At 35.3% G+C, this 16148-nt stretch overlaps 1 protein-coding gene and 1 pseudogene across 1 annotated transcript; both read left to right on the top strand.

The window, feature by feature from the left end:
- The first annotated feature begins 694 nt into the window (after window positions 1–694).
- LOC117668927 (olfactory receptor 10A3-like) lies at window positions 695–9135 on the top strand. The gene is made up of 2 exons (XM_034422976.1): window positions 695–709; window positions 8185–9135. Exons 1-2 carry the CDS (start codon window positions 695–697, stop codon window positions 9133–9135), a joined length of 966 nt encoding a protein of 321 aa, XP_034278867.1.
- An 812-nt stretch (window positions 9136–9947) lies between these two features.
- Window positions 9948–14373, top strand: LOC117668926 (olfactory receptor 10A5-like; annotated as a pseudogene).
- The last annotated feature ends 1775 nt before the right edge of the window (window positions 14374–16148 follow it).

Here is a 16148-nt window from a genome sequence, read left to right as displayed (position 1 = left end):
AACATCATCAACTTCCCAAGCCAAGGAATAAAAACCTTGCCAATGCCAGCAACTCTTACCCTTTTACCATTTGCAAACTTAACCATGGATTTATATCCCCTCAATTCAGTAAACAAACCTTGGTTATTCACAATATGTTTACTGTCCCCACTATCCAACAACCATAGTTTAGCACGTTCTTTCCTTGAGAGATCTGATTCAGATGTCTCAATCACAGTAACAAGGTTGCTAGCAAAGCCAAATTTGTCCTTCTTATCATCCTTCCTCAGCAATTTACCCCTTCTCTGACTAGAAGTATTACTTTGTGGCTTTCATTGTGGGGTGTGTGATCTTTTACTATACTGACCACAAGAGGGCGCCCTTTGGCATCCTCTAACATTACATGGGCAATCCCTTTTGTAATGTCCCTTAGACTCACAATTAAAACATTCTCCAACAGTATAAACCTTTTCGGGGGTTTTTGACTTTCTCATTTTCTCCTATCTTTCCCATGGAAAATTGCCCTATCTTTCCTCAAATTGTCTTCAGCAATTAATTTACCAGACAGAACTTCCAGGGACATATTTGCAGGGCTAATGTTATCTAGTCGGGACACAAAATTATCCCAACTAGGATCCAAGGAGTTAATTATGACACTAATCAAACTCTGTTCATCTACATGCTGTCCCCTTAAAGTTAACTCCTCCCTCATTCTATGAAGTTCACAAAGGTGTTCGTTCATATCAATACCTGGTTTCAATTTCGCAGAGTGAAATTCCCTGGAAATTCTGCTTGTTGCATTTGAATTCTTGCAACAAAACAATTTAAACAATTTTTGCCAAACCTCACATATAGTTAAACCATGTGGAATACTGGGATACAAAGCAGGGTCAATGGCTGACAGCAAAACACAAAATGCTTTGTGATGCAAAAGATCAGTTTCCATAGTCCAGGGTTTTGAGGGAGGCTCTAACAATAGCAATAACACATTTTCCCTCCTTAAAATTACCTGGACATTTTTAGACCATCCCTCTGAATTCTTTCCACTAATGTGTAAGGTTTCAAAACCAGATGGCAAAATATTTGCATTTATAGGCGTAAGATTGGAAAATTGCTGCCCCCATGATGCTGCAAATTTTTAAACTGACAATAGGGCATAGGGATCACAGCAGTTGGCTTAAAAACTGCCGATTGGTTATTCAATAACAACCTTCATTCGATGGGGGGGTCGAATTTTCAGGCTGCATGGGCTCAGAGTTCATCCGTGCCTGTGATGCAAGATGCAAAGACATCCGCAGCTGTCCCTCCATAGAAAACCTTGAGCGTGCTCCTGGAACCTCAACCTTAGTTGGTATAGTCCCAGAGGTAGCTCCAGAAACTGTGGGCACCATGGGAAAGCCCATCCCATTTACAACAGATGAGGGGCGGGTTGGAGGCATCAAGGATGTACTAATACTGGCTGCTGCTGCATGTTGAGCCAGGAACAACTGAAAGTCACTTCCAAACAATGTAGTTAATGTTTCAATTGCACTAGCAACCTCAGTTTCAGGAGGTGAGTTTCTTACATTCAAACTTCTAACTGGCTGATTTAAAACAGTTTGAGCAGTAGGTGGCACCATAACATTTGGCAGAGAATTCAAAACAGGTATTCCCTGCCTTAGGTCTACAGCCGGCAAGGGGGGCTACAGGGGAAGTTTTAAAATCCCTTACCAGCCTGGCATTTTCCTGAGTTTCAATCCTGTCCTGTAACATTACCGGCACAGCAACTGGATTCTCACATGTCATGGGGAGACCAAGGGTTCGAAGTATTATTGACCTCATCTCATCTTCTCCCATGGGTCTCACATTCGATGCCTTAGGGGATGCCCATCCACCTTCTGCTCCTGCAAGCGGGGAAAATTCACCTTCTGCAGCATGCATCTCAAGAGCTGGGGCATATTGCTTAACACATTGTAAGACACCCTGAATCTCCAGAGAAGGGCGGCATATAAATCAAATTAAAAATTAAAAATAAAATTTAAAAAAAAATCTGCTTTAAAACTCACAGCCTCTTCACTCTCCTGCCCGACCGTTGCTTGAAGTCCTCCAGCTGAGGCAATCCTGGCTTGTTCTTCCATCAAACAGCCTTGGAGTTGCTTATTCTTGGTAAAGGCCCAGGTCTCAACTTTATCCTGTCACATTGGTTTGATGGTGGGCATGCTAATGCATTGTGATACGAATCAGTCCCATTAAACCACCCTCTGCTACCAATTGTGAAGGAGGGGTTCTGGGTTCGAATAGACTGTGGCGCTATATGCACACAAATGCACTAAAGCATGCAAGTTGACAGAGGAGTCTTAAAAAGGTAACTAATTTAATAATAATAAAAACACATAAAAACAAACCTACAAGAAGGCATCAACAGCCTAAAAGATTCTCCTCTTAGCAAAGTCCATTTGCTCTAGTCTTCATCCCAAAACATGGGAGGTTCTCTGTGTTGTTTGTCAGTCTTCTCCTGCAAGTCTTCTCAGGAGCAAGGCAGTGATTCAGCTCTTTGCAGTGATTTCAGCTCTGGAGGCTCTCGGCTGTTCTCAGCTGTCTCAGCTCACAGCTGTTCTTTCTCTCTGTCTCTCAGCATCTCTCAGGGAGTCTGCGTGAGAGGGTCTCACCAGGATCTGATCCTGTTGCTATTTATATACTGGCCAACTAGCCGTTGGAAACTCAGAGCCAGGAAGCTGTGCTCTGATTGGTTCATTCAAAACATGCAAATTAAACAATCAATTAGTTGCAGCAAAATGCTAAGAGGTTTTTCCTCTGACAAAACATCAGTGCCATTTCTCTTGAAATCTCACTCATTTCCCCCTGATGGAGCATCTTGTCTTATTTTAATATGTCCCATACTTACTCAAGTCCAAAAACAATATATTTAAGTCCAATGTTGCTCTTCAGAAAGTTCAGTAATCATAGTTCTTTACATTTTAGGATTATTAATCAGTTCCATTTAAGTAGTCCATACAGCTTCCACAATCAAAAGTAACTTTACTTTATTTAAGAGTTTTCCTTATTCTCACAATAGAGTCTCCAGTAGTCATAAAGTAGATAGTTGTAGAACAGTAAGTATCAACACAATCCTCCAGGTGAATGTTATTTATTTCTAAACTCAGGAATTTTCCTAGAATTGTAGGGATATGGCATATTTCCATTCACCACCAATGGCACCCTCATCTTAGGTTTCAGCATTGTTTCAAGTCTGATAAATTCATTAATCCAAATTTAGTTCAATTTATGAAAGCAAAGTCAGCTATTCAAGTAAATAGTATTAGCATTTTATAATGTCTTTCCAAAAGAACGCCTATCCAGTTTAAAAATCCAATTTTCTATGTTTTAAAAGGTCTTTAGCTTTTATCCCCTTAGTTTCTGTCTTTCGGGTCTAGGATTTTTGTCTCTATGGTTGTTCACCACTTTAATAAATAGTTCTAAGAGTCTCTTTTCCTTGATTTTCCTCTTTCTTTTTTCCTTTTAAGGTTAGGATCTAAATAAAAAAAAGGAATCTTCTCACCCAGCTCCAGTCTCTGTTCATTTACACCACTCCTGCACATTTCTTTGTTGCCTTGGCTGTCCCAGCTTCATGGCAACCATGATGGCTGCATCTTCTCCTTGTCAAGAATGAGAGGGAAGAAACCCTGAGTCAAGCAAGAGAGTTGCCACTCTCTGCAACCTGCAGGATAGCTTTAGCTCTTTTTGGAGCCCTCCAACAGGGAGAAGTTGGTGTGGAGCATGGAGACCCGCTCCTCAGTCTGATCTTGCCATGACATCAGCCAGAAGTCAAAATAATATACTTTTTCTAATAAACTCTATAGCTCTTACAATATATTTTCTACAACCTTTTTAAGCAATATCTTCTACTTATTTTAGAAGAAAGATATCAAACAATATTTCATTTTTTGTTCAAAAACATGCAAATGCAGGTAGATAAATGAGTACTCCTTCAAGTTTACTGTGTTTTGTACTTTAATGCTGGCCACATGATGATAGAAGCATCCCTTACACAACACAGGCTCCCTTGCTTGAGAATTGGAGGCCCACCCCCTTGAGTTGGTCATGACTGGACAAGGGAAACTTTAAACCTTTTTTTTTAATTCTATAAAAGCCAGTTTGGCTTTCTAGACACCAGACTAGAAAGCCAGAGACCATGAGTTCTAAACCTGCCTTAACCATGAAAGCTTGTAGGATAACCTTTGGGCAATTGCTCTCTTAGCCCAGCTCATCCCACAGGGTTGTTCTGGAGAAAATAGAATGAAGAAGAACTATTTTTTTAAATTTTAAAAAGTTTTTTTTTATTTTAAACACATTAAAAATACATTAAAAATCAAACATGTATATACAACAAAAAGTAATGTGTATGATCTTTTGTTAGTAAAGAAGAAATGATATAAAGTAGAAAGTGAACGTCAAATAAGTTTATACTTAAATATTTGTAAATATCGATGTATAGAAAGAGCAGACCGCTGTGTATAGCTGAAAAGAAAAGTGATATTTTTCTTTTTTGTGTTACTTTTTGAAGAAGAACTATTGATTATGTTTTCCACCGTGACTTATTTTTAAAAATAATAAAAGCAGGAAATAAATAAATAAACAAATAAACAAATAAATAAATAAATAAATAATAAACAAACTACTTTTATTATCTATATTTTCTGTAACAATATAATTGAGTTATAAAGAATTGTCATGTATTCAAGAGTCAACTTTTAGGAGAAATGGGTAGCATAAAAATGAATAAAAAATAAAAATACATATGATAGAATCCCTTTTAAATGTGATTAAGCAATAAGCATATACAGAAGAAACTGTAGTAAGGAAAGGAATATACATTTCAACATTAAAATCCCATTAAATTAGGGTAAATTATTATCATATTAATAAGAGAAGAGTATTGTGATGTTTCAGGAACAATCAACTTCTTAAAACTTTACAGATTTGGATTAAGATATTGATTTAAATGATAGAAGGAATATTGTGTGCATAAATAAAATTTATAAATAGTTTTTAATTCTGAGATTTGGACATAATTATTAGGAAATTCATAGACTAACCCAATTTAGTCTTCCACAAAGCAGGAAATTGCTTGATAGAACTCTGTATGATTATATAATATTGATTTTATTGTTTTCTTCTGAAAGGTATTGAATTTTTCACAGAATATGAAGATTTATTGATACTGTTTCAGACAGTAAAGAAACAGAAATTTTAGAAATGCTAAATATTTTGAATCAATAAAAAATTAAATATCATAAATAAGTAATAAATTAAATATCATTTTATTATTCTGCATATTTAAATAAAATACAAAAATATATGTAAATATTTATTGAACTTAATTTAAAATATATAATTTCAAACATTTTGTAACTATGAAATCTTATTTTTTTATACATTTTGTTTCAAAAAATTGCAAACCAAAATGTGGCTTAAAACATAAAATTATTTTTATTAAAATATTTTAGAATATATTGCAACATTCATAAAATAATGTAATACAATGTTTAGAAAAGAAAAAAATGAAATATAACTATTATTATTTGCAAAATAAGGTTTAGATGCATTGACCCAGGCAATTGGCAAAAGGCAATTGGACTTTTTTGGTTTTTTCCTTTGAAAACATTTCACTTTTCACTCAAGAAACTTTTTAGTATGTTTTAAAATCCAAAATCCAAAAAGATTTTGATAGATTTGAACATTAGGTTATATACAAAATTTGGTTCATTGGTGAAAAATGTGGGAAATATAAGGTTTACAGTTAAGTGGGGGAACAATAATGACAGATGAACAGGTATAAGGTAGGGGATACCTGCTTAGCAGTTGGATTTGCAAGCAGGCTATGGAACTCTTGATAGACTATAGATTAAGCAATGTGCAAGGATTTCCAAAACAGTCAGAGCAGTTTTAGACTGCAATTAGAAAGGCATAGTGTCAAAATCACATTGGACAGAATATAACAGCCATCTCAGGCAACAGAATCTCCCTCTAGGTTTGCCTTCCTAAATTTCAGAAATTCTGGAATTTCTCATCCAAAAACTTAAATCTGAATGCTAGAGATAGTTGCAACCTAATCTAAATGTTAATAATGGCAGTCAACCATTCCTTTTTACTTAAACAGGGAACAATTTTAAGCAATTAATTTATCAACCACTTATTACATAGATTTTTTAAAAAATGTTCATGCATATGAAGTAGCAGTTGAAATTTATTCATTTCTGTGTCTTTCCTCTTTGATCTGAATATGGCTGCACAGAAAAAGGAACAAATATCTAGATTTATAAATTCTTTGGAGAGCTATTAAATGAGGTTGTAGATTTCTTTCACAATGGCAATGTGGTATATCTCATGGGAAGAATCAGAAAAACCTGAAAATCTGAGCCTCTATTAAAAATATTTATATTACTCAGGTTGATTTATGTAACTAAGCTCAGGGAACTCATTACAATATTTTTTCCATTCTTTGCTTTAAAAAGGATTTAAATTGTTTTTAGTACTATGAAAACATCAAGCAAACCACAGTGCTACAATGAGTAGTATAATCCATTGATACATAATTATTTATACAACTACCTATATATAGTAACTGCAATGTTTTTGTTATATTTTTGAAAAATTGTAAGGCGGCATAGACACGCTGACTAACATGGATAAATACTAGAGATTATAATATACATTCATGGAGTGAATCCAATTGATCACATTGGGAGTTTCTTCTGAATGTTAGAATTACTCTGTGATCTTAGCACATTTCAGGGGGAAAAAAAGTAACCAACTAAAGTGATTCTTGAATCACTTCCTTTCATATCAATTCAGAATTTCCATGTTTGAAAAAGACCATAATTCTCTTTTAAGAAAGGGGACAACCTCAACAATTACATTTTTCTATTAAAAATTCAGAGTTTGGATTCCCCCAATTATCCAGTGAACTAACTATGAACCTTTTTCATTAATTCATTTTATTCTTCTGAGAATCCATCCTTCATAATGGTTAAAGGAGATGGAAGCTTGTGAAGGAAGGTAGTTAAATCATTTATTTCTTCTGAATGAACCTTTATAGAAATAGAATGTAGGATATGGGTCAATGTTCATATTTGTTGGTGCTATGTAACAGAAAATAAGATTTTAGAAAGAAAATATCTATCCATATCTTTTGCACTTTAAACATTAGCCATTACTTTAAATATACAGTATGACATGATTTTAGCTTCATAAAGAGAAAATGATAAATTATATATCAGTCAATGAACATGTAACACCGCCAGTTTAATATTTGTTGATATTTTTCCTTCACTCCTGCTTCTAGAAATGTCTAGAAGATTTATATTTAACTGTTTTCATCCACCACTAGCAGAATATGAAGACAGAGTAAAGGGAAAGGGTTTGATCTTAATGTATGGAAATCTTTGAATGTTTGAAAAATCGAATAGAAATGTTTTAAGGACAGCACTTTGGAGTCGTTTAAGTATTAACAGAAGTGGAAATATTTGAATATATCATGCTGCTAGTAGAACTTGAGTTATCTAGTTTACTGTTCTTCAAAAGCTCTATAAGAAATCAAAATGACTTATATATGTTGACCTGTTTCTTCTTTTTTTTTCTCTTGTTATTTTACTTGTCCTTAGGATGGGGTGGAAAAACATTTTTTGTTCCAGGAATGCAACTATTTATTTCTGTGTAAAAATCAGAATGTGGCATTCATTCTTATTGCTTCCTTGAATCTTATTTGGATGTAGGTTTCTTATCACCATGTTACATTTATCTGTAAGCAGCTCCTGTATATGTTTCAAAACTTTTTTATATCCTCAGATTTTTTACACCCTCTAGACTGAGTCAAGCTAATGAAAAATCCTCCCTATTGCCTTTAAATTTCAGCTAGTCTGTAAATGATATCTAAGGAAAGAAGTGCATTTAAATTTGGAAAACGAATGTAATAGAAGAGAAAGAATAGAAATATTATTTCTTTTGTTTTAAAAATACTAAATTAAGAAATCACAAATCAGTAATTTTTTTAGAAGGATTGCTTGAAATATATCAAATGTAAATTAGGATTTAATTATATTGGAGAAAAAACTTTAATGTACTTTCTGTGTGTATCACAAATCACTTTCTGTGTGTATCACAAATCACTAGGTTTATTGTAAATACATTTATTTTTTAAAAGATATTATTTTTATTGTGACCCAGATAAAATCATCTATGGAAAACCAGAATAAAACCACCAGATTTATTATTTTGGGATTTTCTGGTAATCTGGAAATGCATGTCTTGCTTTTTATATTGTTTTTGATCATGTATGTCATGTCATTGTTGGGGAATGCATTAATATGTATTGTCATCAGACTTGATCCTTCTCTTCACATGCCAATGTGCTATTTCATTGCCAGTCTGTCTCTGGTGGATATTTGCTATACATCTGTCACTGCCCCTAAAATGCTAGTAAACTTCCTTTCGGAGGACAAATCTATCTCCTTTGTTGGATGTGCTGCCCAGCTATATTTTCTTCTCTCACTAGGAACTACAGAGTGCTTTCTTCTTGCAGCCATGGCTTATGATCGCTTCTTGGCCATCTGTAATCCATTGCGCTATCCTTTAATCATGAACAAACAGCTTTGTGCCTGTCTGGTGGCTGGGTCATGGACTAGTGGGATTTTGCTTTCACTAGGCCAGACGACTCTGATATTTTCTTTGCCTTTTTGTGATGAACATTGGATCAACTATTTCTTTTGTGACATCCCACCACTCTTGAAGCTAGCCTGTGGAGATACCTATCTAAATGAAATCACAGTCTTTATGGCTGGGCTGCTAATCACTCTGATCCCATTATTGCTAATCCTGTTCTCCTATGTCCACATAATCAACACTGTGTTGAAAATTGCATCTACAAAGGAGAGGCAGAAAGTTTTCTCCACCTGCTCCTCACACATTATTGTCATCACTTTGTTCTATGGATCTGCTAGTGCAATGTACCTGAGGCCCAGATCTACCTATGCTTTTGAAACAGATAAATTTCTAGCTCTGCTTTATTCCATTGTAACACCAACTTTGAATCCTATTATTTATAGTTGGAGAAACAAAGAGATAAATGAAGCGCTCAAGAGAAGGTTTGCTTCAAAATTATCCCCTTATAGAAGGTGATTAAAAGTCATGAAGTTAATCCAGAGAAATTATTTTGTAGTGATTATATTTTTTCAGCTTCTTATTTGTGTCAAATAAGTCACATATAAGGCTGTCTACATTTTGTTTATATTTGTAGTGAAGTGTATTTTATTTCTCAAAAAAATGTGCATTTTTATTTACTCTTTTTCTTAGTGTGCCTATTCTTTGCCAATTTTTCTCCTAATCAATTTTTATATTATTCTCACCTCTGTGTGATTTTTTCCTGTAAAATATTCATAAGTATATTACATTATTGCTTGCTATTGGGATATCTATGCATATATTAATAATAAAGTCTTGTCAAGATTGATTTTGTATGTTAAACAACATGGCTGTTTAAGCTAATTATTACTCATTTGGAAGAAAATATATTATATTTAAACACTCTTAAGAACATAGTGTTTTAAAATAATAAAGGTGTCAGTAGCATCTTTGTAGAATGAAATATATTCCTCGGTTCTTTGATAACTTAAATGCATATATTTACTAATAGCACAGATCACCTTAATTTATTATATTCTATTTAGTTGCACATCACACACAGACACAGACACAAATATATATTATTTCAACAATTGTTCTCAATTGTTAACCCCTCTAAATAAAATTAGCACATGAACACAGCTACTGTTTTTTTCCATTCATTATTTTCTCTTCCTATGTTGTTGGTTAATGGCTGGCTGTACACTGATACGTGGGAAAATAACTTAATGGTACAGCTAAACCAAAACATTTGATAATAGCATTTCCCATATAAGTTTAATCACAGTGACCAACAACTCTTTGATCAGATGGAGAAATTAATAGGGGGAGGTAAGAATTGTCTCAGTTATGAAAGAAAAAAAAATGATGGAGCTTTGTAATCTTTTTTTTTTCCTGACCAGTACCGAATAATTGGTTTTATTGCCCTGAGATTTAACATTATGTATATTTTTTACACAACTGATCATTATAATTCAAATTTATAAAGTAATGAATGGTTCTTTTTCTTTTCCATACAAAGAAAAAGTATACACTGCAGAACAGCACACTATCAATCAAGTTCATTTTCTTGGGTGTTTCTGATTATACCCACTTGCAAAGTATTTTCTTTTTTTACATTTTGGGGGATCTATATTATAACTTTGAGTGGAAACCTTATAATTCTCCTCCTTACATTAGCTGACCCAGCCCTATACAAACCCATATACTTTTTTCTAAGAAATCTAGCATTCCCTGAGATCTGCTTTACATCAGTCATTATTACCAAGATGCTTGACAATGTTGATTCTGGGAATAAATCCATTTCCTTTATTGGCTGTGCTACACAGACCTATTTTTCTTTTTTCCTTTTATCCTCAATCGCCTATGCTCATTATGTTGACATCTGTAATCCTCTGTATTACCCTATCTTGTTGGGTCAAATAATTTTATACCAGTTTAGCTCTAGCCTCTTAGCTAAGTGTATTTTCAGACCATGCCATTTGGTCTGACTAGTATAGTGTTCAGACTGTCCTGTGATTCCAATGTCATCAGTCATTTCTTTTGTGACATCCCTCCTTTATTGAAATTGGCATTGGAAACATCTTTATGATGGAAATTACTGTTTTTGTGGTGGCAGTTATTTATATTACTTTACCCTTTCTTCTCCCGTTTGCTTCTCCCTTTCATGGATTACTGCCTTGTCATGGTGAAGGGACTTGCACAGCACAATGAAGCTATGAGCTATGCAGTGCAGTGCCCCCAAGATGGACAGGTCGTAGCAGAGAGCTCTGACAAAACATGTTCCACTGGAGTAGGAAATGGCAGCCCACTTCAGTATCTTTGCAATTAAAACCCCATGGACAGTACCAAAAAGCAAAAAGATATGATGCTGGAAGATGAGCCCCTCAGATCGGAAGGTGTCCAATATGCTACTGGGGAAAAGCAGAGGTCTAGTACTAGTAGCGCCAGAAAGAGTGAAGCGACTGGGCCAAAACCAAAAGAATACTCAGCTTGGATGTATCTGGTGGTGAAAGGAACATCTGATGCTGTAAAGATCTATACTCCATAGGAACCTGGAATGTAAGATCCATGAATCAAGGCAAGCTGGACGTGGTCAAACAAGAGATGACAAGACTGAACATCGACATCTTAGGAATCAGCAAACTAAAATGGACAGGTCATTTAATTCAGATGACCATCAGGTATATTACTGCGGGCAAGAATCCCTCAGAAGAAATGGAGTAGCTTTCATAGTCAATGAAAGAATACAATCCCCAAAATGACAGAATGATTTCAGTTTGAATCCAAGGCAAATAATTCAATGTCACAGTAGTCCAAGTCTATGCCCCAACCACTGGTGCTGAAGAGGCTGAAGTTGACTGTTTCTATGAAGACCTACAACACCTTCTAGAATTAACACCAAAAATGATGTCCTTATCATCATAGAGTATTGGAATGCTAAAGTAGGAAGTCAAAGATAATTGGAATAACAGGCAAGTTTGGTCTTAGAGTACAAAATGAGGCAGGGCACAGGCTGGTAGAATTTTGTCAAGAGAATACGATGATCATAGCAAACACTCTTTTCCAAAACCCAAGAGATGACTCTACACATGGACATCACCAGACGGTCAACACAGAAATCAGATTGACTATGTGCTCTGCAGCCAAAGATGTAGAAGTTCTATACAGTCAGTAAAAACAAGATCAGGAGCTGACTGTGGCGCAGATCATGAGCTTCTCATTGAAAAAAATAGGCTTAAATTGAAGAAAGTAGGGGAAAGCACTAGGTCATTCAAGTATGAACTAAATCATTTCCCTGCGTAGAGGTGACAAATAGATTTAAGGAATTAGATCTGATAGACAGAGTGCCTGAAGAACTATGGATGGAGGTGCACAACATTGTACAGAGGTAGCAACTAAAACCATCCCAAAGAAAAAGAAATGCAAGAAAGCAAAATGGCTGTCTGAGGAAGCCTTACTGAGGAAGCTGAGGAAACAAGGGAAGCAAAAGGCAAGAGAGAAAGAGAAAGATACACCCAATTGAATGCAGAATTCCAGAGAAAAGCTAGAAGAGATAGGAATGATTTCTTAAATGGACAGAGCAAAGAAATAGAAGAAAACAATAGAATAGGGAGGACCAGAGATCTCTTCAAGGAAATTGGAGATATGAGGGGAACATTTCATGCAAAGATGGGCATGAAAAAGGACCAAAATGGTAGAGACATAACAGAGACAGAAGAGATTAAGAAGAGGTGACAAAATTACACAGAAGAACTACACAAGAACAAGCTTAACATCCATGATAACCACAATGGGGTGGTCACTGACCTTGAGCCAGACATCCTAGAATGTGAAGTCAAATGGGCCTTAGGAAATCTGAGCAAAAGCAAAGCTAGTGGAGGAGACAGTATTCCAGCTGAGCTATTTAAAATCTTAAAAGATGATTCAGTAAAAGTGCTACACTCAATTTGCCAGCAAATTTGGAAAACTCAACAGTAGCCACAGGATTGGAAAAGGTTAGTTTACATTCCAAATCCAAAGAAAGGCAATGCCAAAGAATGTTCAAACTATCACACCCTTGCACTCATTTCACATGTTAGTAAAGTTATGCTTAAAATCCTACAAGCTAGGCTCCAGCAGTATGTGGATCAAGAACTACCAGAAGTGCAGGCAGGATTTTGAAGAGGCAGAGGAACTAGAGATCAAATTGCCAACATATGCTGGATCATGGAGAAAGCTAGGGAGTTCCAGAAAAACATCTACTTCTGCTTCATTGACTGTCCTAAAGCGTTTGATTGTGTGGATCACAACAAATTGTGGCAAGTTCTTAAAGAGATGGAAGTACCAGATCATCTTATTTGTCTCTTGAGAAACCTATATGTGGATCAAGAAACAACAGTGAGAACTGGACATGGAACCACTGATTCAAAATTGAGAAAGAAGTTCAGCAAGGCTGTGTACTGTTCATGAGAAAGATGGGGCTAGATGAATCACAAATTGGAATTAAAATTGCCAGAAGAAATATCAACAACCTCAGATAGGCAGATGATACCACTCTAATGGCAGGAAGTGAAGAGGAACTAAAGTGAAGACTCCTGCGAGTCCCATGGACTGCATGTTGTGGCCTGCCAGCGGCCTGCACGGATCGTGGCTGATCCCAATGACGAGAAGGCTGGTGTGGTGTCACGCCAGCAGCCTGTGCAGCCCGCGCTCGCGTCAGACAATGAGGAGGCTGAAGAGGATGTGGTGCCAGAGGCAGAGACTCAGCCAGGCCCTTCAGAACCTCCAGAGGCTCCTTCAAGTGGAGAGAACAAAGTGGAGGAGCCTCTTCTCAATGCTCGAGCACGCAGGGCTGCCAAAAGGCAGGAGTGGCTACTCAGGAGGAGGAGGTCTCTTCAAGAGTAAGGCTTGAGGATAATTGGCCACTCCCTTAGCCTATTTAAGTCACATGCCTTTAGTAAGTTTCTTGCTGGAAACAACTTGTAATTATCATCAGAGCATTTTTGGAAAAGTCTTATCATATCTTGTTTTCTGGGTTGGTTGCCAATCTTTGCCAGACTTTGGTTTATTCTTACTATTTAATAAATTTGATAAGAACCGTTGGTGTGTGTCAATATCCTCAGGAATCCAGAGCTGGGGCAGAACACTGCAAGGCGATTAAACTGCCTTGTCCTAGAGGAGATCACTGCTCACTGCTCTTTAGAAGGCCAGATCCTGAAGATGAAACTGAAATACTTTGGCCACCCAATGAGAAGGACTCACTGGAGAAGAGCCTAATGCTGGGAAAGATTAAAAGCAAAAGAAGACAGGGATGGCAGAGACATCACGCAGATGGTGTGAGCTTAAATGGTCTTTGGGGGATAGTAGAAGACAGGAAGGCCTGCAGGAAAGGGTCACAATGGGTCGGACACAACTTTACAACTAACTAACTAACAACAACAACAACCCTTTCTTCTGATCCTATTGTCTTATTCTGGGATCATTGTTGCTATTTTGAAGATCTCATCCTCTGAGGGCCAGAAGAAGACTTTTTCTACTTCTTCCTCATATCTCATTGTTGTGACCCTATTCTATGGTTCTACTTCAATCATATACCTGAAACCCAATTTCACTTATTTTCCCAATATTGAAAAATACCTGACTCTTTTTTACACATTCATTGGCATCATTTTAAATCCTATCATATACAGCTTGAAGAACAAAATAGTAAAAGGTGTTTTTTTGTGGATTTGGAAAAGAAAAGTATTTGGTTGACTATTTTTTTACAGACATACATTGAAGTCCTCAGGAAATATAATATTTATACTACATAGTTTTCAAACTTATAGAAATCTAATTCCCCAAAATTCCCCAAGCAAAAATAATAGATGAAAAATAAACAAATCCATTGGTTTCTTGGATTCTTTCCTCCAAGAATCAAAAGGGGGCAATTAAAAAAAAATCAGGATTGATTTTTAATTGAAAACAAGAAATTTATTGAAAACTACTTATTTTAATAAAATAATTTATCTCTTCACCAAACCTGTATAATATATTTTCCAAACCATTAGGACTTTTCATGAAACCATATCATTTTAATACATTTGTATTATATAATTTTGGAGTTTTCTGTTGCTTGTATTGGTTCCTGCATTGCCCATTGTTTTTACAATATGGGTGGATATATACATCATTTAAAATAAATAATTTAAATGTCTTTCCTTCATATTTGAATGTACTTTTATTTGGTAGTATTTGCAACACAAATGGTGACCAATAGCATTTGAACTTTGTCTGTGTCTTACTTAGCATTAACAATATCATCTTCAACCTCTGCTAGGATGCTGAATCCCACAAGATTCTGTTACTCTAATCTTATAATACAAGTAGAATCAGTACTCATAATTTTGTTATCCTGTCTTGATTACCTCAAAGGGATGACATCAAAGAGAAAGTTTGAAAGCACTTCCTCACCTCTCCTGCCTTTATTTTTCATAGAACTAGGGACAATCCCTTCTAAGACTCCACACACCCCATTTCTCTTTCAGGTTCAGATTTAATTTATGTCTAATTTTTTTTTCACTTTGAAAGTCAAATATGAATTATGGGGGAAAATATCTTAGGATACTGAAATTCCTTAACAAAAAAAATCTGAATCTTGACAATCCCATAGCTAAATATTGGCTGAAGTATTCTGTATATATTAGCCTCAATTTTACAGTTTTATTATTTATTTATTTATTTATTTATTTATTTATTTATTTATTTATTTATTTATTTATTTATTTATTTATTTATTTATCAAATTTCTATACTGCCCTACTCCCGAAGGACTCAGGGCGGTGAACAGCCAAGATAAAATACAGATAATACAAATATTAAAAATCCCTTAAAATTATTAAATATTTTGGCCGAAACACAGATTAAAACACCCAATTTATAAAATCACAAATTAAAAAAAATTTAAAAGAGGAGAGTTAGGCCAGGCCAGCCTGCTGAAATAGAAAAGTTTTGAGAGCACGGCGAAACGTATTATGAATAGCCTTATGCTGAAGGAAAAAATTGCAAGATTCTCACTTAATGCTATAGATATGCATATCCTCTTTCAGAAGATTAGCAAAAAAAATATTTCAAATGATTCCATTTTAGGCAAATATTATATAAAGTTACATGATGTACATGAATTTTCCACAAAGATGTATTTTTCCAGCATTACTAGCAGAACAGCACTTCTGAAAATCAGAATATATTTGTATAGTCCTGACATTAATTTCTTCATCTTCAGAATTTTGGGTGGGAGAGATTAATGGCATTGTTTCTTTAAATAAAGAACAAAAGAAACAAATGAAAAACAATCGGGACATTTCATATTTTGAAAGTCTAAGATTACAATGTGATCTCATTGTCCACACATATATTCACTCAGAGTTTAACTGTATGCCCTATTTTCCTGTTCTGAAATCAGGTGTAGACCAAATGCAGGAAGGCACTTTTTAGGTATGAAATATCTCATGAAATCATAAATAATAATTTTAACTGATAGGCACTTA

This window comes from Pantherophis guttatus, chromosome 4, assembly GCF_059756535.1.
Source record: "Pantherophis guttatus breed Tessera chromosome 4, ASM5975653v1, whole genome shotgun sequence".
Taxonomy (NCBI): Eukaryota; Metazoa; Chordata; class Lepidosauria; order Squamata; family Colubridae; genus Pantherophis; species Pantherophis guttatus.
This window is presented reverse-complemented; position numbering and strand designations above follow the sequence as displayed.